This window comes from Calonectris borealis, chromosome 3, assembly GCF_964195595.1.
Source record: "Calonectris borealis chromosome 3, bCalBor7.hap1.2, whole genome shotgun sequence".
Lineage (NCBI taxonomy): Eukaryota > Metazoa > Chordata > Aves > Procellariiformes > Procellariidae > Calonectris > Calonectris borealis.
Window position 1 is genome coordinate 99828087 of NC_134314.1, and position 20150 is coordinate 99848236.

At 36.1% G+C, this 20150-nt stretch overlaps 1 protein-coding gene across 1 annotated transcript in view; it reads left to right on the forward strand.

The window, feature by feature from the left end:
- Nucleotides 1-248: 248 nt before the first annotated feature.
- THADA (THADA armadillo repeat containing) overlaps nt 249-20150 on the forward strand; it is a 166036-nt gene continuing 146134 nt past the window's right edge. The window contains exons 1-20 of the mRNA XM_075146933.1: nt 249-340; nt 1751-1845; nt 2264-2394; nt 3174-3322; nt 3482-3514; nt 4344-4396; nt 5341-5527; nt 6197-6291; nt 6598-6818; nt 7783-8474; nt 9139-9290; nt 9430-9585; nt 10762-10884; nt 12053-12176; nt 13629-13777; nt 14641-14851; nt 16243-16378; nt 16723-16859; nt 17261-17419; nt 18595-18752. Coding sequence (XP_075003034.1) covers nt 265-340; nt 1751-1845; nt 2264-2394; nt 3174-3322; nt 3482-3514; nt 4344-4396; nt 5341-5527; nt 6197-6291; nt 6598-6818; nt 7783-8474; nt 9139-9290; nt 9430-9585; nt 10762-10884; nt 12053-12176; nt 13629-13777; nt 14641-14851; nt 16243-16378; nt 16723-16859; nt 17261-17419; nt 18595-18752 — 3237 coding nt within the window. The 5' untranslated portion in view covers nt 249-264. The remainder of the gene's footprint in view (nt 341-1750; nt 1846-2263; nt 2395-3173; nt 3323-3481; nt 3515-4343; nt 4397-5340; nt 5528-6196; nt 6292-6597; nt 6819-7782; nt 8475-9138; nt 9291-9429; nt 9586-10761; nt 10885-12052; nt 12177-13628; nt 13778-14640; nt 14852-16242; nt 16379-16722; nt 16860-17260; nt 17420-18594; nt 18753-20150) is intronic.

The following is a 20150-nucleotide window of genomic DNA, read 5'->3' on the forward strand; positions in this document are numbered from 1 at the left end:
TCATCCAGCCAATCCTGAAGTCCCTTTTTCTATGTCTGCCATTTTGTGTCATGAAGTCTGGGTGAATTTTGGACAAAATGCTTGAAATAGTTGAAGGTGATAAAATTGAAGAGAGCTATTGTCTTGAAGAAAAAATTGCACAGATAATGCAATAAACATTATTTCAGGACAGTGAACAGACCCTTATAATAGGAAGTGTTTGTAATTATGCTTTTAAACAATGTGACTTTTTTTTTTTGAGCAGGTATCTTTTAATCAACTAAAATGGTTTTAAAGAAGAAGAAGGAAATTCAGGTAGATGCATTCTTTCTTGATCATCAGCAGCTTGAAAAACTTCAGAGTAAGTGGGGTCTTTTTTTCTGAACTAATGTGTAATTTCCTTTTCTGTTAGTAGAATGCATTTGAGTAGCTACTGAAATAGATCTGGTTTTGTTTTTTTTTCTTGTTATGTTTTATTTCTGGTGTTTTTGTTTTGTGGGTTTTAGGTGTGTTTGCTTTTTTGTGGTTTGTTTTTACTTCGTAATGACAATGACTTCTTACCTTGGCAGAGTTAAAAGAATCCTTTAGAGCACCGTGTCTTTGGTTTGAAAGCTCTTTGCTTTGTTTTATCATTGGTATGAAGGTGGTAGAAGGTCCTACTTGTGATCCCACTGGCAGGCCTTTAATTCAGTGCTACCTGAAGTACTAGCCTTAATATGTGGGATAACACTGAATTTCAAAGAATCGCAGAATGGTTGAGGTTGAAAGGAATCTCTGGAGATCATCTTGAGTGTATTTTCCCAGTCTTTTCTGTAGTTAATTTGATTTAAAGATACTGTTCAAATGCTCTTTTATTTTGTGGGGTTTTTTTTGTTTGATGAGATAAACTTCCAGTGATCTTTACTTTAAAAAAAAAAAACAACCAAAAATGAGTAATACGAGATTTGTATACTAAAGTTTCTATGAGGTGCTCCTTGCCTTCTAGTCAGCACTGGTGAGGCCACACCTGGAGTGCTGCATCCAGTTCAGGGCTCCCTGGTACAAGAGAGACATGGACATACCGGAGAGAGTCCAGCAAAAGGCCACTAAGATGATGAAGGGCCTGGAGCATCCCTCCTATGAGGAGAGGCTGAGAGACCTGGGACTCTTCAGCTTGGTGAAGAGAAGGCTCAGGGGAATCTTATCAATGTGTAAAAAAAAAAAATCTGAAAGGAGGGCATAAAGAATACAGAGCCAGGCTTTTTTCTGTGTTGAACAGTGATGGGACAGGAGGCAATGGGCACAAACTGAAACACAAGATGTTCCCTCTAAACATCAGGAAACACTTTTTTTTTACCTTGAGGGTGACTGAGCACTGGCACAGGTTTCCCAGGTGAGTTGGAGAGTCTCCATCCTTGGAGGTATTCAAAAGCCATCTGGCTGTGGTCCTGGGCAGCCTGCTCCGGGTGACCCTACTTCAGCAGTGGGGTTGGACCAGGTGACCTCCAGAGGTCCCTTCTGACTTCAACCATGCTGTGATTTTGTGAAACTTCGTACTGAAGATGAGGCCTACTATTACGTTGCAGTGAAACTTGTATTTTCTTTCATTTGTTAGAAAAAAAATTGGTGTTAAGGTATCGTAAAGTGACTTACGGGATTGTGGCACCAGTAGGTTTACTGGAACAGGAAAAAAAAAAAAGAGTTAAGCAGTGACTTCTTGTTATGAATTATGTATTGTTTATACTGCTTATTGTAATTCCTTTCTAAAAAGAGACTCTTCTTCCAAATGTAGGGTTTTCAAAGGCTGGAGAGCAAAACCTGGCATCTCTGCTTCTGCACTGTGCGCAGCTGAGCAATGGCATCCAGCAGATTCAGTGTATTAAACAAGTAAGACTTCACTGTTGTTAGTGTGGTTTTTGGTAACTGACAGTGTCATGTGCACTGTTAATGGGAAATGCAATTCTAAAATAAACTCTATAGTGTTTTAAACATTCCTGGAAACAGGTAAAAAGCAGTTGTTACTGCTGCACGTGCATTAGGTAGAAATGTAGTTCTAGTACTTAAATAAGCAAGGGCTACAGTTACTGAAAATGATGGAAGGCAAGTGATACCAAGTTTCCTATTTTCTGTGTATTTTTAGTATCAGAGGTCTTCTTGGAATGTTATTCAACACCTGAAACTCAACAGGATATGGTAAAAAGAGGACAGTTTTGCACCATGTGCTTGAATGAGAGGGAATTCTGCCTCTGTTGATGATGAGGGTATATCCAGAGTTTTTGTTGATCATGTGTTCTGTTGATTATAGATTGTGCCATTGGTAAAGAAGATGGATCAAAACTCTGCATGTGATCCCATGGTTAAAGCTTGTTTGGATGTTTTGGGAGAGACATATTTTTCACTGGGTGCGAAGAATCCCTTGAAAAAAGTATTAGCAAGGTAAAAAATTGAACAGTGAGCCTTTTTTTTTTTAAAAAAAAAAAAAAAATGCTCTCCTTACCTGGAAGTCAGTAATTTGTCGTGCACTACAAATTGCTGTAGTTTAATTACTGATAATTTGTGATACTGATATGTGAATATGTACTGTTTTTCTTTCTTGCTTAGTTAAAAATCTTAATTATAAATAATACAATAATCACTGGATAAATAACTTCAAAGTGAAGTATTATTTTGATCTGTTTCATTACTGGAAAGACAACTTAGTATGTAATTAGCACTTTGAATTTTAAAATCCAGTATTAGAGTAGAAATTTAAAATACTTTTGTTAAAAAAAAAGTCTCAACTTTGACTGTGAAGAGAAGGCTGTTCAAAGAAATCATAACTAAACTGTGGTTTCTTGTGCCTATTTTTATTTCAATTAAATTTTTCTGTTGCAAAATTATGTTGTATTTCTTTAGTGAATTTATTACAGCCTTAACATTTTTAAGATCCAATGCTTAGCTGTCTTCATTTCTATGTCAGGAAACATTTGTTGTCCCGCTGAGAGAAGCAGGGCTTCCATCCTGTATTTGGTTGCATGCCAGAGCTTTACACCCCTTTGACAGGTTTTCTAGCTGCAAAATTTGAACGTGTGTGTTTATTTTAAAACAGAATACGTTTTCATGCAGGAAGCAACATCTATCTATTATTGGAGTTTTACCTGACATTGACTTTAGTCAAGCAGATATTTAACACCTCAGTGTGAGCCAACTGATCGTGCTGTTTCTTACTGTTGCAGTTCACTAAACTGTCTTCCTGAAGAGTTTATGACGTTAGCTGTACAAAGCTTTGTATGTTGCCTTAGGGAAGAACTGAAAACCACAGACGTATATTTGTACAGAAAAGTACTGGACAACCTTGCTTCCTGTATGGAGGACTTCAGCTTAGGTACAATGACATTGAATATATTGTCTTCTGTTTTAACTTGCTCAACCTTGGTTTGCATCTTGGTGTGGCATGTATCAAGTAATGTTTACATCTTTATGTATGTAAAATAGATACTATTGGCTAGTACTCACTAGTTAAAATGTATTTTCTTTCCTCTAGGTAGAGCAAGTATTAAGAACCTGTTTGAAGAAGGTAAAGTTATATTTATAGTAAAATAAGTTTCACTGTAGATTACTGAGGGGAGGGTTGTGTATGCAGAAGTAACATGAGGTAGGCGTAAAGATCTATCCGATCTAATTTCCTCCTGGTTAATTTTTAGTAGCTATTACCCTCACATGGTACTTTTTTCTCAAAGACTTTCCCTTGCTTTGTATGTTTAGTTTCCAGGGGTCAACCTTGCTTTGTTCAGCAGCCCTAGATATAAATCTGAAAAGGTACCAGTGAGTGGTTCTTAAAGGGCTGGGAGAGTTGATGCTACTTTACGTGAGGTATTCTCTGTCCTTTGCCTCATGATGAAGTTGGATGTGGTAACACTGTGCTGTTAACAGCCGATCTTGACTATAGCAAGCCCAGGCCTACTGTGGCAAGAATTTTGTTTGGCAATAATTTGGCAGAAGTCTGGTAGTATGGGATAATTTGACATATTGTTCCCTCAGCATGCGGGTAATGTTCACAGTTTCCGGTGGGCCTTTTATTGCTGCTCTGTCTTTAGCTCTTGGTAATTTCAGCTTTTCACTGAGGAACTAGAACTCTCAATACCTCACAGGATTAGACCAAGTGAGTTGGAAACTCTCGTTTTGTACCAGGTTGTTGCAAACCAGCTTGAGGTTTTGCTTTAGCATCGCATCTTTGGATCTGCACTGTAATTTCTGTTTAATTTGTTGACGGAGTGGAAGAAACACCACTATATGGATAACTGTTCATTGTGTCTGGGTATGATGTGTATGTGTGATTGCTTTGCTGGAATTTTTCTGTTCTATTTCTCTTTCAACTAAATTCATACCATAATTATTTTCACTAGTTCTTCAGTTTCTGCAGAAGTCGCTGCTTGACATACAGGAAGAAAACAGGCAAGTCAATTCAATATAAGCTGTATTTTATCTGGTTTTATTTCACTCTTGCAAGGTAATCTGGTATGGTTTGGAATATCGCTTTGATAGCCATACATTGATGAAAGATGGGAATGTCATTTTACAATTACACATATTTTAAATAAAACCTGCTGATTTTCTTTTCTTTTGTGGTGATATGATGATAAAAAATAAGAGAGGAAAGGAGGAAAATTAAAGGCGGTAATATTTAAGGCACTTGTACTGTTAGAGCTACTGCTTTTAAGGGAGGCCTTTGAGTTGTGGTTTTGCTATCTGAATTGTGACTGAACACTGTAATTAATAGGTACACTTACTAGAATTCAGGTAGAGTAATACTCTTCCACTTTCCCTGAATGTTTAATTCAGTATTGATACTCTGTTTAGTCTGTCACAGCAGAATCATTTAATATCTTGACATTTTCCAGCATTGCATAAAGTGAAGCCTCTTCACTGTGGTCTCTCATCATGTACCCAGAGGACAAGCGTGCTTAATAGTGTTTTGTACATTAAAAGTTTACAGGTTGTCTGTCTTTATGTTAGAAGAAAGTCGAATCATAGAAATATGCTTTGTGCATGGAGGAACTGCTTGAAAAATGAGAAAGGAGCTGTGTTCTGTTGGTCTTTTTGGAAAGTTTATGGAAAAGTTCAGCTCTGCACAGGCAGAATCAAATGAGTGAAAGTTTGTCACAGGGACCTGCAGAAACTGTAGCAGAATTTGTCATTACGTTTGTTAACTTCATTTTAAAACACCGCCCTTGAGTCTGCTTCTTATTTTCCTATAGTTACGTGTCTGGTCAACTCAAACAATAAATTAGTTTTTACCATTAATTCTATCTGAAGTTGGCAGAATGTAGTTTTATGGGGATGGCAAAGAATGGTTTTCATTTCCTTTTTCTGTGCATGTTTGTCTATTTTTTCCACAGAAAGAATCATGGAAATCGTATTGTTCAGACTCAGTTGATGCATGATTTACTGATAGCCATTAAAGTTTCAATGATGCTTGTACAGAAATTACAAGAAAATATCCAGGGAAGTCTTTGGAAACGCCATGATTCTTTTATTTGGCAAAGTATGTGCAGTTTACTGAAAAGCTCCACAACCTTCCTAATGGATGGTAAGTTTAATAACATTCAAAACCAAATATTTTTATTAAGTCAGTCTTGTTATCTTTGTAGTAAACACATCGTGTATGTATAAAAACTTACTTTACCTTGAAAGGAAATTGAACTGCAGAGATTAATGGGAGTGGGAGCAGTAGTAGGTCTTTCAGCGAGCTATGAGTTCTAGATCGTAATTTTGGAGTGTACGGTTTAACTTGTCCTGCTACAAAAAACAAAGGTAAATTCTATTACTAATAATTTAGAAACTAGCAGAAGTATTATTCAGACTCACCGAATGTCTTGCCTACCAAAAATTTATATATCTGTATGAATTATGCTGTCAGAACTATTTATTGGTGCACTATAACTAATTGTGTTTACTTCTTATACAGGTATTTTTGTATAGTAGAATTTAATATAAATGACAATAGGCTCTGCCACAGTCGTCCTTGTCTTAGTGGCAGTTCTATATTTTCTATCTGTTAAAAGGTATTAATAGTTTCCTATTACACTAGAGTATAAATTCACTGATACTTGCTATCCAGGCGGACACTACAGATTTGTGATTATACAATTACAGATACTCTAGGAAAATTCAATACCATCTTTATAATTTTGATACATAGTTCTAGCGCACGATGTTTGCTGCACTCTAATGTGAAATATCTTTCTCTGCCATGTAGCAACTCTCCTGCAAACTGTTCAGACTACTTCAGGACTGGCTGTTATTCTGTTTACTAAAGCTATGTATGAGCCAGTTGAAGAATTACCTTCCTTGGTAAGTGTATTTCTTCGCAAAAGACTGTGAAATGTCATAGTGGTGTTAAGCAGTACTACCACCAGTGTTGTTCAGAGGCTTTGCTGATACGGATAGCAGGACTTGCCAACCTCTCTATCAGTCTTTTGTTGGAGTGTAAATCCTTTATTCTCTCCTTGCCGTATGAAATAAGACAACTAGGGTTTTGAATTTGAGAAAAACAATGTACAGGAAATCTCTTCAGATCTTCTGAGATTCTCAGTTATGCACGAAATAGCTTTTCTCCTGTGCTGAGATCCTGTAATAGGTGTTATTTTGCTATTACAGATCAGTGACTTGCTTCTTGGGTCAATGAAACACACAGGCGTGCCACCGTGGTTTGCGAGTAACTGTGGGACTCTGTGTACAGAAGAACTCCCTGACTCCGTCCTTCTCTTTCTTTGCCATGGAGCACTGGCTATGCTGGAATGGAAGAATGGCAGCATGGGTGAAAATGGAGAGAAACTATTACTAGATACCGCATCAGTCTTGTTGTCTTTGAGTTCAGAGTAAGCCTGTATTTTGATTTTTATTGTTTCATGTTTGGGAGGAGAGGGTTGATCTTTTTACTTGTATTTTTGCATGGCTCATATGGTCTTGGTGGAATCTCTCTTTGATGGTTTCAGTGTAATGATGTTTGTTTGTGCTGCAGATCATGTCATCTTTTTAGTATATTCAGAATAACTCTATAAGTTTGAAAAATATACTGCATAGATAGTTGTAAGTTACAATTTTTTCTTGTATGCTAAAATGAAATTTTGTTTTTCTGATATAAGTGGGATTAGTTTACCAACTACCTGATGGTAAGGTGTGGCAGAATCAGTTGTTAATTTCAGGACGTCACCTCCTATGCTTTTAAAAGTACAGAAGAAAACAAAGTGTGCCAATGAGTGGAATACTTGAAGTAAGATGAGTTTTAATTTTTTTTCTGGTTGCGAGCATTGACTGCTTGCATCTAATGGACTACCAGCACTATTGGACAGGAGATTAAAACGTGTATTCAGTTCAACCTTTGTTCCTGCCTTGGAGGTCAATTTTGTGATTTTGTTTTTGCACATATGGTACTCAATTTTTGTGGTTTTATATGGCGATGAAAAGTTTTCCTTATATTTTCAAGAAGCATGCAATAACATAATGCTGCTCAAATATTAGCATGTGGATATTAATTTTTATTTTTGTTTTTAAAATAGCAAGTGTAGTGGCTTGTCAGGTTTCTTTTCCCCATATTAAGGGGTTTTAGCTGTGACGAGTTAACAGTATGTCAGGTAACTAAGCATACACTTTGCAATGTCCAATTCATCATCTCCTTTTTGCATTAGTTCCTTTTCTTCGATGAATGGTTAGTGTCTCCTTACCTGTTTTAGCGTGAGGTAAATTAATGTGATTAATAATTATTTTGAAATAAAGAAATAATTTTTTGAAAAAATTGACAAATGCAAATAATTAACTTTTTTTGTTGGTTCTTTTTAAAAGGTTAAAAGAATCCAGTATGGCAACGTCTTTGTCTAGAATCCTTGCTATTTGGACTAATTCAGCACTGGCTGCCCTCATTTCAGGCTCCCCAAATCTAAAAATCAAACTTAATGGGAACTCGGACTTAATTGGGAAGCTGCTGGAATACATTTATACACACTGGGAACACCCTCTGGATGCTGTTAGACATCAAACCAAATTGATATTCAAGAATCTTCTTCAGATACACCGAACCACCATTACTGGATCCAATGAAAAATCGGACCCATTCTTTGCAAGGCTGATAAAGCGTTTACTAAGCTTGGAATGGCATGTAAAAGGGAAATATGCTTCTCTCGGCTGTCTTGTGGAGTGTGTGGGCACTGAAAATATACTACAGTTGGACAGAACAATTCCAGTACAAATCTTGGACGTGATGTATGATCAGTCTCTCGCACCCTATGCTAGTGATCTTTTGGAAACCATGTTTACAAATCACAAAGCCCATTTTGCTTTGAGTTTTCAAGAAAGCACCTGGATTGACCAATGGCATGACGTCTGGGTTTCTCCTCTTCTTGTAATACTGTGTGAAGGGAACCATGACCAAACTACTTATATAATAGATTACTATTTACCAAAATTGCTCAAATGTAGCCCTGACAGTCTGAGCTACATGATTAGAATTCTTAAGGCTTCTGCAGATGCTCATCTAGGTAAGAAAATAAATATCGTATTTGTAATTATGATTGTTCTTTAAAAAAAAAAAAAAATCTCAGAAATGTGATTTCTGATCTATTATCATTATTAGAATTAATTTGGGAGAAAAATTCCAGATGGTTGTCATTGCTGTTAGTATTTCAAGGTGGAATTCATAATAATCGTAAGTGTGTCTTCATGCTATGAGCAAAATAATTAATATTCTAACTGTGAGTGCCTTACTGTTCTCTTTACATGCCAAGCTTTGTTACGTATCAGTATTTTTTTCTACTATTTTTCTATTCTGCTGTTATTTCTTGCACAGGTGTGTCCAGTAACAGGGCTTTACAGATTGTTTTTTGTTGCAAATATGTGGATATGAGATTTACGATTCTCTTGTAGTTTTTGACATAATCTAGTGATTCTAAAATAAGGGCTTGTGAGACCTCACAAGGTCCTTTTTTCATACGACATGTTCAAGACGAAGCTTTTTGGGAACCAGGCGATTTAGAACGAGTTTAATCTATGACAGACGCTGTCTTTCAGGGTTTATGGGGTAAAAAATAAAAGGGGGGTAAGGGTCATGTTGTGGAAGTAGTGGGAGTTTCTGACAAGCATTGCAATTAGTACATTGTTTGTGCTAATCAAACTAGAATTATTACTGGTTTTCATTTTCTTTAGGCTCTAGCGGTACTAGAGGAGCTCTTGGAGCATTAATGGCATGCCTAAGAACAGCCAGGGCTCACGGACACCTGGAACTTTCAAATATCATGAACAATGGTCTTGTATCCACTGAATGTATAAAACAGGGTCTAGTTCATCAGCACAATCAGGTAAAGGGATGGGGTTTTTTTGCCTTTAAATTAGAAGAATTGCTTCGATCCTAAATACTGTGTCAGCATTGTTTTGAAATAAAGGTATTGTCATAAATGCCTGTAACTCTTTTGTGGTTAACATCTAAATATCTTTCAGGTTTGCATTGATGCTTTAGGTTTACTTTGTGAAACCCATCGTAGCACAGAAATTGTGTCTATGGAAGAAATGCAACTAATTCAATTTTTTATGATGTACAACTTGAACAGCCAGTCTCCTTCAGTAAGGCAACAGATAGGTTCTTTACTGAGAAAGGTAATTTCAAACTATAAATAATGTCTAATGTGCTTATTGTGTTAGTTACATAGCATTAAAAAAAAAATTCTACTGAGTATGTTATGAAGTTGCTCATCTGAAAGAGTAGAAGCTTTAAGACCAGGACTATGTTGCATGTATTACCCAACTGAATGGTGATAAGTCATCACAGGCAAGGATGGCTTAAACAGAAAATTAAGCGATAGGAGCGGTAACTTGATCGTGAATGGTAGTGAGTGTTACTTAACCTGTCAGCATATGCATACTTTACCAATAGCAAAGCAATGTGCTGTAGAGTAAGCAATGAACCTTGTGTTGCCTTTGTTATGGACTAAGAGTGTGCTTACGTAGACTTACCAGATGTCAGGCAAATTCAAAGTCTCTTAATCAGCCTCAGCAACCTGACTTGGAAGACAAGGTGGAGGAATATTAAGGGAACAGCGTGACATGTGGCTGTGCTGTTACAGTCTGCAGGCATTGAGTGTGTCAACATTGTGGAAGTTCCAAGGTCACATGTAGATGATGGTAGAAGGATATGGATAAAATGAGGAAACCATGTATTTGGAAGATGTTAATGGCAAAAGAAAGCAGTGTGGAAGGAGAAAATAATTAATTTGAGGTGGGGGAAAGATGAGGGAATAGGTTTGGCAGAAACAAAAGAGAAGTCCATCTCTTTCCATTCTTGCCTGGTGCAGACTGAGGAATATGGGATGGAAAAATGGTGTTAGAGGGAATGTAATAAGAAAAGAAATAATTATAGTGGGTAATAAAAGAGCTGGGGGAGGCACTCCTGAGGTGAGTTAAACTCAAACAGTGTAAGAGACACTGAAACTATAAAAATTACATGCATTAATTGAGCTTTTTTTATAGAGGAACATATGTTCCACAGAAAATGGGGAGGTGGAGGAGAAGACTAGGCATGAATTTAAGGGGGAAGATGGAAGAAAGTGCTGGAGGTGCAGAGGGAGGGGAAAAAGGTTGGTCACAAGAGAGATGGGGAGCAAAAAGCTTGGTTTTGGAGTGGAGAGAGAAGGATCTGTTCTGTGTTATACGGCATGCAAACTTTTTAAAAATTACAAGCAATATGATCTGGAAAATAAGCTGAAAATTCCCCTTTCCCTTATTTAACGGTCAATGATTCTTGCCCTTACCTATGTTTTGCTTTTGTTTTAAAAGTTGTTTTGTAGGATACAAGAAAGTTCCCAGGTGCTTTATAAATTGGAGCAAAATAAAACCAAGCAAGAGTTACTTGAAAACTCAACTAAAAGGCATCCTTTGGGGATCTTGCAGCAATATAAAGTAAGTTAGACTGCTAGAGATACAGATACAAGAGGGGGGATAGCATTTCTGAAAGATAGCTCATTGTTCTTGAGAACACCTCTGGGTAAGGTAGGCTGTGTCAGTGTTAGAATCATAGAATCATACAGGTTGGAAAAGACCTCTAAGATCATCGTGTCCAACCGTCAACCCAACACACCATGCCCACTACACCATGTCCCTAAGCGCCTCATCTACACGTCTTTTAAATACTTCCAGGGATGGTGACTCCACCACTTCCCTGGGCAGCCTGTTCCAAGGCCTGACCACTCTTTCAGTAAAGAAATTTCTCCTGATGTGCAATCTAAACCTTCCTTGGCGCAGTGCAGAAGGAAGAAACCTGTAAAGCAAAACAGTACTGAGGACCTTGTCCACTCTGTATGCACTTATGCAAGTTAATTTTGACTAAATGTACTGTTGTCTCATGAACTGAGTGCCCATTAGTATTTGGAGGGTATCTTTAAGGTTAATTTTGTCCAAAAGCAATAAAGGTTATTTTCTGAGGGATTGCTCCATGATGTGAACTGAAACAGCAGTAAGTGGGGAATGACTGGAGCTGCACCCCCAATCCAAACTAAAATTTTCAGGTAAATGTCCTGTGAGCTGCTGGCAGTTTAGTAGCAAGTTTTAAATGATGTGCGTTACTTGGACTTGAAATAGAGATCTGTTGAGCTTCAGCCTTTTTCTAGCTCTCCAGAATGATCAGTGAGAGAATGAATCGCAGAGCTTCAGCACGAAGACTTCCGAAGACTTCTTTTGTATTTGTCCTGTTTTCCTATTTGAAGGCTCATATAATCAGTTTCTTTGTGTTAAACTGTTCCTTGTCTTGAGTTCTGCTTTTCTTGTTGAACTAATTTTCAAGGTTTTAATACCATGGCCATCTTTTTATGGGAGTGGGGAAGGGAAAGTGTGGTGTTTTTTGGGTTTTTTTTTTTTTAAAAAAAAAAAAGATTGTCCAGCCTTCACTGTACTCTAGGAAACAAGAAATTTGTAAGTACTATGAAGGTAGGCCTCCCATTCTTCCAAAATTAACTGTAAGGTCATAATTTTTTGGGTAAGATGTAAAGCAGAATGTCCTGCATTCAATTACTTAGACTTTTTTTGTAGGGCAGCAAGTAAACTGTCTTAAAATTTTTCTTGTGATTTTCAGGATTTCATGTCATCTGTTTGTGATAGACTTTTTGAGGTGCTGTTTCCTGGTTCATCACACCCAACCAGATTTTCTGCACTAACGATTTTGGGATCAGTAGCAGAAATATTTTCTGTTCCAAAAGGTGAGAAGCCTAATTTATAGGCTGTAGGAATGGGAGGTATTGAAGAAGATTCTTTTATGCCGGCTGGTCAATTTCTGTCAAAGTAAAATGGTATTCTTAGTCCTCAATTTCTATGGCATTTCCTGTGTTGCTTTCATTTTACCTGAAGGAAGGATAGTAAGTTTTATTGGAAAACGGAATATTGAAGTAAATGCAAATACTTGTGGCCTGTTGAATATCTTCCATAAATTGGAAAGCCTGCATAGGCTGTTTTTTAGCAAGGTTTTTCAATGAATTTTTGTTATTATGAAGAAAACTTTTGGACAAGATTTAATATATTTGATAACTTTACCCTCTTCTCTTGTTCTAACATCTTGATAATATGTAATTTAAAATGTTGAGACTATAAAAACTCCTGATTGAAAAGACTTGCATATCCTCATGATACTATTATACTAAATAAGGAACAATTTAATTGGACAGTTTATGATGTTACGCTGCTGTTATTTTAAATTTTCTTCACAATGTTATGACAACCCCAATTCAAGTAGTATTAGTTAGAGCCTTGGAGTGTTGATGGTCTTGCTAAATCTTGTCTCCGGATCATATGGCCAACATAAAAGTATGTTTTCAGTCTTAAATTGTATCTTTTTTTTTTTTTTTTTTTTTTTTTTTTTTACAAAATGAGACTTGTAAGATAAAGTTGATTTTGAGAGGGAAGAAAAATGCTTTTTTGGTAGATCTTTTCTCAAAACCCCTGATAAATCATGAACACGTTAATTTTATTATTATGAGTTTGTGGTATATTGTTGCTGCTTTTTTTTTTTTTTTTTTAAAATAGGAAGTTGTATTGAGAGTTGTTTATAAGAGCAACTTTAGGATTTCAGAAGCCTGACATTACTTTTATAAAGGAGATTTAGCTGCTGTTGTGTTCTGTGCTGGAATGTGGTGCACTTCTTTATATCTTAAAATCTCTGGCTTCTTTACATTAGGTCAGTTGCCAGAAGTCATGACTCCTTTAAATCTAAATTAAAAGTAAAAAATTGCAATGGCTTCCATTTTAGGGGATTATTCCTATGACAAAAAGAACCCCCAAAACACCCTGAAGTTTTACACTTTTTTTGAGAGGAATTATTTTCTAATATTACATACTTCCAGGAAAAGAATTTTTAAGCAAAGTTAAAATAAAGGTTATTTTCAATCCTGAATTTAATGTGAATAAATGGGATTCTGGTTTTGGCAATAAGTTACTTTCTCTATTACTGAGGGTCCTTTTTTTGATATGGTAACTTTTTTTTCCAACAGTAAACATAGCATTTTAAGACCTATTAACAGAAGTAATATTAAACTAATGCTTCAGCTAAGATTTTATTTTAATGCTTCTTTAAGTATAGCTAAGTAAAATGTGAATACAGTGCTTATTCTGGAAAGAATTACAGCAAAACTATGTAAGGCATTGATTTCTTTGAACAGGCCAGGCACAAGTTTTTCAGTTGGATAAGGAGATAGATTCCACTCGTGTCCAAACTTTGATCCAGTGTTTTGCCAGTACTTTTGAGGAAGTAAAAGTTCTGGCATTTGGGCTTTTGATGAAACTACGTGATGTTGCATTTAATTTACAGGTATGTAATTAAAAATAGTTTAAAGGGAGTAATTTCATGAAAGATGAATGTTCTATATGATACCAGGTACTTGGATTAGCTACAAAGCATAATTCCTGAAAATCAGAAGTTGGTCCAAGTTGCCTGCAGTAGTGTTCATCACTAGCATCTTCTATATGTTTTTACACAGCTTCTGCCCTTACCTAAGGAGGCTTGTTTCACTAATGGATGAAGGAGTTTGGGAAGTTCTTTGGGTATGGCTATGAACCATCAGAGAAATAGTTAACGCAAGCTCCTTGCTTAGCTGTGACTTCCCTTTGTAAATGATTGAAGCATTTTGACTTGGTTACTCTTATATCTTAAGAAATTCAGCTCTGTGTTTCTTTTCCATTCTGATTGGTCTCAGATTTCATTATGTGATTATCCTTTTTGATTTCTCCCAAATTTTGCCCTTTGACTCGATACTGATTTTTCTGTTTATTACTTCATAAAAAGTTACTTTTAAATTCGTAAGTACTGGTGAACAAATACTGCTTCCTGATAAACTATGCCTCTCTGTGATGTCCATTAGCAGATAAAACATGGTATTTTGAAAAAAAAACCAAACCAAACAAAAAAAAAATCTTCCTGTGAGTGCAGCGTGTTTGAAAACTGCTTTATAAATGACTGTCCCCATCTTCAGTGTGTATGTAATTGTATCTTTGCTAAATACATGCACATGCATGTTTTGAGTGTAAGGTGATGAGTATACAAAATAAGTGTTTCTTAGAAATATGTACCAGCAAACATATTGAAAAGCAGGTTCTCAGATTCCAGGGGGCGAAGTAGCTTAATGAAATCAATATGGAAGCTCAATAAAATGAGCAATATTGGGTTTTTTCCAGGATTCTGAAAATCTGGATCTCCTATTCCAAGCAGCGATGGATCTTAGCACAAGTACCAAGCCATACGATTGTGTCACTGCTTCATATTTGTTGAACTTTTTAGTACATCATAAAGGACTACAGCATATTTGTTTAGGAAAATGGATTGAGCATAATCCCCAGATGGATGAAAACACATCAGAAAGTACAGTGGAGAAGAACACTTTAGCAGGTATGCTTTTGGGGAAATGAACCCCCATGTTTTTTTATATTTATTTGAAACCTTACTGCTTTTCCTTAAGGCTTTTGGTAGGAGGCATAATGAGTAAGAGATGCTTATTTCCAATAGGATTTTAGGTATATTTTGTTTTGCTGTTAAAGTAAGATCTTAATCTAGTCCTGTTCATGTTGAGGCTATCGAATGTTCTTAGAAGGTGGCTTTCGTTATTATTTTGATCAGAGGGAAAGTGACATTGAGGCCCTGGTAGCTAGCCTGATGAAGCTGTGCACATGAAGTGTAGGAAAGGAACCTCTGCTTCCTCTAAGAGTTTGCGCACCCAGAGCGGAGGCAGCCGTTGTTTGTCTGTGTTATGTTTCCAGTACTTAATATTTGCAGCTCCCCTTGGAGCTCTGTTCTCTTGGAACCATTTTTCTGAGTGGTTTGCAGTCCTGCACATACATTTCTGCAGTAGTTAGGCTTTGTTCACATGTGGAATATTTTTCTTTGGTTTAGTGCTTCTGGAAGAAAGCTGAGAGGCTCTAGATCTGGCAGATTTGACAAATTCGTTAAACAGACTTGCTTCACCTTTTGTGATTTGCAATAAAACTAAAATCCTTAAATTAATTATTTGTAATAAAGCATTGGATGTAATTTGTAGTAAACTCACTATAGTATACTTTTTTGGTGCCATTATTGGCTTCTCTACAGGGGCATATTAATACTTTCTTCATATGCAGTGAAATCGTGATTTTAAGACATGGTTGTGGTTGCCATAAATGAAGCAAATACATGGGTGACCTCATGTCTCATTGTTATAGAGATCTTCTGTTGTTAGTTATCCGTAGTTTGTTATTTGGGTCTGTTGGAATTCATTCTGATTCTGACACCGAGATGCCGCATGGTATAAATATAAATAAAATAGGCACATGTATCCTTGAAAATTGGGCAGGTTCTATAGTGGCTAATGTAAGATTCAAATACTTAACTGTAAATTTCCGATCTTTAATATTCTGCTGAACTATTTGTTGTATTAACCTGGCTCTAAGGGTGAAGTCTGGCTCAGTATGTAGTAGGTCGCTTGTTTTGACTTCATCATGAGCTGTGGGATTGTCCGCGAGTATAGGATCTGGGCTGTGCTTGTCACAGCTACTGTTTGATTCGGATAGACAGGCTAAATGGACTATAACAAATATTGCTGGAGTTTAGGTAACTGAAAATCAGCAATAACGTTTATTTAAATGACAAAAGAATAAAAAGTGTAAACCAGGAAATTGCTGTGCATTTTCCATTGAATTATTGTGTAAACAGGCTTTATTCCTATTTCTTTAAAGCAGATTTGTTTCTTAGAAAATACAGTGTATGTATGTATGTATAATGCAAATCTGTACTTTTCAAAATTTTAGTTATCAAGCTTTTGTTGGTGAATGTTGAAGAAGAAATATTTCAAGCTAAGAAGTCTCTGCTTCAAGCAGCAGCATCATTCCCAATGTATGGGAGAGTGCATTGTATAACTGGGGCTTTGCAGCAATTACCTTTTAAGTAAGTAAAACATACTACTAAATAGTAAGTTGTAACTCCATGTTTAAGCACAGTGGAGGAGGTGCTCAGGAGAACATAAAAGCATACAGTGTTATTTGTAATGAACTCCAGTACCTGTGGCTTTTGGAACTCTTACTGGCTGCTCCACTGTTTAGCTAGCTGTTGGATACTTCCTTTGTATGTGTTAAACTCAGTCTTAGGACTTTTCAAACTGTACCCTATTTATAGTTTTCCTAAGTACTGTTGTGGAAGTGTTTGTAATTTCAGTTCTTTCTTTTAAATATGAAATTATTTTTAATCTGTGTTGTGTTGGGTTTTGTTTGTGATTTTGGTTTTTTTTAAAGTAACTTGACATTGGTAGCTGAATGGAAGGAAATGGTGACCAGGCTCATTCTGATGTCATACCAACTCTCTGCTGTAGTATCACCAGTAGTGCAGAGCTCATCACCAGAGGGTCTTATTCCAATGGATAGTGATTCAGGTAAACAAACAAACAAAACCCCAAAAGAATTCTGTTAAAATTTGAAGCTCCTGAAGTTCTGTTTGTCTTGCAGTGATTCAGAACTAGAGCTAGCACCCCTCCCTTTCAATTTCTCATTTTATGTCATGATCTTAATTTTGTCTTCTAATAGAGCTTGTCTTGACTTCTGCACTAAAAAAAAACATTTGCAGATTGTGTTGTTGCATTTGTTTCAAAACAGATGACTGTAAAGTCCAGTGTTCTTTCTTCCTTAATCCTCGTAATCACCATAGTTTTATATTTGTTTTTTAGTGCTAATAGCTTTCTTTTGTACTTACATACCCAAAATGAATTACATTTGTATAAAGAACTGGAAGTAAAAACCAAAACTATCTAAAATATTCCTCTTGTTTAATGTGTAGAAAGTGCAGGTCGTCTGCAGATGATTCTGCATGAGATACAACCACAGGACACGAATGATTATTTTATGCAAGCAAAGATTTTGAAAGAACACTGCAAAGTAGAGTCTGAAAAGCTGGCTGACCACAGGCCAATGGAAGATATTTGCACAGAAATGAGAGGTAAATCCAATGCTGTATTAGTAATTAAATCAAGATATTCTTTATAGAGCAGGCATTTTATGTGGGTGATCAAAATTGGAAGTTACTTGCTCCGTATAATGTTTCAGTTCTTCAATAAATCTGTCAGAAGCTAGTTATTCATCAGCATGGTTTTCACTGTGTTTCTGGAAGATTGTGGTTATTCTCTCTTAGAGCACAAATGAAAATGAGTTGTTTTGATATTTGCCTAGACTCTATTGCCTTAACTGCACTGGCCAGATAATCTTTAACACTTTTTCTGTCAAGCAACGCTTTTAATGCATTTCTTGTTGAAAGGTGTTAGTGTGATTTCCCTCTCCAGTGCACACAAGACTAGTGGGGAATATGTTCATGCAATAAAACTTGTTGCATGAAATTACATAAGCAGAAGCTTCTGTTTGAAAGATGGTAAAATGTTAGATGGTATTTGTCTGCTTTAATGAATAGCAGCTATGAAATTGAGCCTTACAGTGATAAAGAAATTGTAAACTTCGGCATATTTAGTGTGTGCCAGAATAAATTTATAGAATATCTGTACATTTTTAAATTTAATAGTTTATGCAAGCTTTTTAAGTCTTAAATATTTGAACTTTCTTTCCTCACATGTTTTTTCCTATGTTTAAAATAGTTTTGGTTAGGCCATATGTTTTGTTTCATGAAAAGAAGTCTGTAAATATGTTAAAGTGGCACAGTGGCCACCAGATGGGGATGTTGCGTTAGAAACGTGTTGCCTTTGCCAGGCCTCTTCCTATGGGGGCACCTGCGTTAAAAATCAAGTAACATACAGTGAGTGATGGATTGATGATTGACGTGGAGTTTGTTGGAGCCTGGCTCCAAAGTTGTAGGTGTTTGTATACTTCAGTGTGCAGGTGAATACCAATTGTGACCAAAAGACCTCTACTCTTTAAAATAGCAGTTTCCTGGTAAAATGGTATACTGCTGCTTTTTCCAAATGGAATAAAGTACAGTGAGTGTTCAGGAGTGGAAGCAATTAGGGTCAGCAAAACTGAAATGTCTTTTGGGTTAGCAAGTTTAGAAATTTTTTTCAGAGTTAATTGTGTTTTGTAAGAATATCAGGCTAAATGAAGTTTAAATTACAATTCTACATCTGAGAATCTTGAGTTACACTATTACATTTGTTGATTTTTATTTTTAAGGTAAAGAAAAGCAAACATGTGACGTCACAGCTCAGATGGTTCTTGTATGTTGCTGGAGAAGCATGAAGGAAGTATCTCTGCTCTTAGGGACACTGTGTAAACTTTTGCCTTCACAGGCCACATGTGAACCTTCAGATGGGTTGATTACTGTAGAACAGGTGGGCAAGTAATTTTTATTATAAAATCTTCACTTTCTTTTGGGGTGGTGGGGACAGCAGTTTTCAGAAAACTGTTTTTTTTCTTAAATCTACATTCTGTATGGGAAAAGTTGCGTTTTTTATTGCCATGTTCTTCTCATGGTTTTCTTGTTTTATTATACTTGGTTAACAGTCTACTTTTTGATAAAGTGATATTCAGAAGGCATAACTATAGTAGTAAAAAATAAATGAAGAAATTATTATACATAGCTAACAAATTCAAGGAATAGTCATTCTAATTGTATTGGGTTATTTATAAGATGTATGCTGTGTTTAGGGATACCAATGCCCGCCTGCCTCCCTCCCCCCTTCCCGCTCTCTCTCGGTATATATTAAGCATTAATAGAGTCGCTAAAAATCTTCTAAACTGACTTCATATTCAAAAGGTCTTTTGTTTCATTTTGAACTGTACATGTTGGGATTTTACTTAAAGCTCTTCATCAATTGAACTTCATAATCAATAATTCTGAAAGTCAAACATGCTGACTAGTTGTAGCCTTGTCCTCTGTAGGAGACCGAATTATGAATAATTCGTATGTAATGTGACTCTCTTTTTCCTCCAATTTTTTTGATTTAAGAGATCAGAAATGTTAATATGCCATCTGGGTCTCTTGTAGAATGTAGAGTGCAGTGTTTACAAGAAATTAGATTACCACAGGCATTTATTTGGGAAATATTTTGTGTTTATTAAATTTCTGTTTTTAATTGATGACCTTTTCATTTCCATATGGTTTCAACAAAACCAGTCTCTACATGGAAAATTGAAATATGCAAGACATACTACTTTTTAACCTCTTTTTCTTTCCAACAGAAAATACTTACTTAGTTTTTCCTTAGGTGTTAGAACTTTCTATCTTGAAATAAATAATAGTATAATGTACTGCAGATTTTATTTCTTATGTTATCTAATGTTGTGGTGCCATGGAAATAATGTTAGTATCTTTATTCTTGCATTGTCATTAGCCTTCACGTTTTCATGTGGTTAACAGCTGTGCTTGTATTGTTGCAGAGGTCTGGAGGGCAGATGAGAGAACAGATATGCGTTTCCACCATTATGTTCCTTAATCTGCTCCAAGTCAAAAAGGAGTTGGTATTTTAGAATGAGTCAGTTATAACTGTAGCATCTCTATCTTTCTTTAGAAAGCAGGCATTAGTAGTTGCCGTTTCAGAAATGCTACGTTATTAAGCAACATACCTTCTTTTCCTACAGATGCCTCATTACCTTCTTTATGCTTCTGATGTCTTCCTGTAAAACAGAATGTCTGTGTTCTAATTTGAAGAATGCTAATTGATGAGAAGTCAGTTTGAAATCCTGATTTTCCTCAGGCTTGCAAGGAAATACACTAGAAAATACAATTT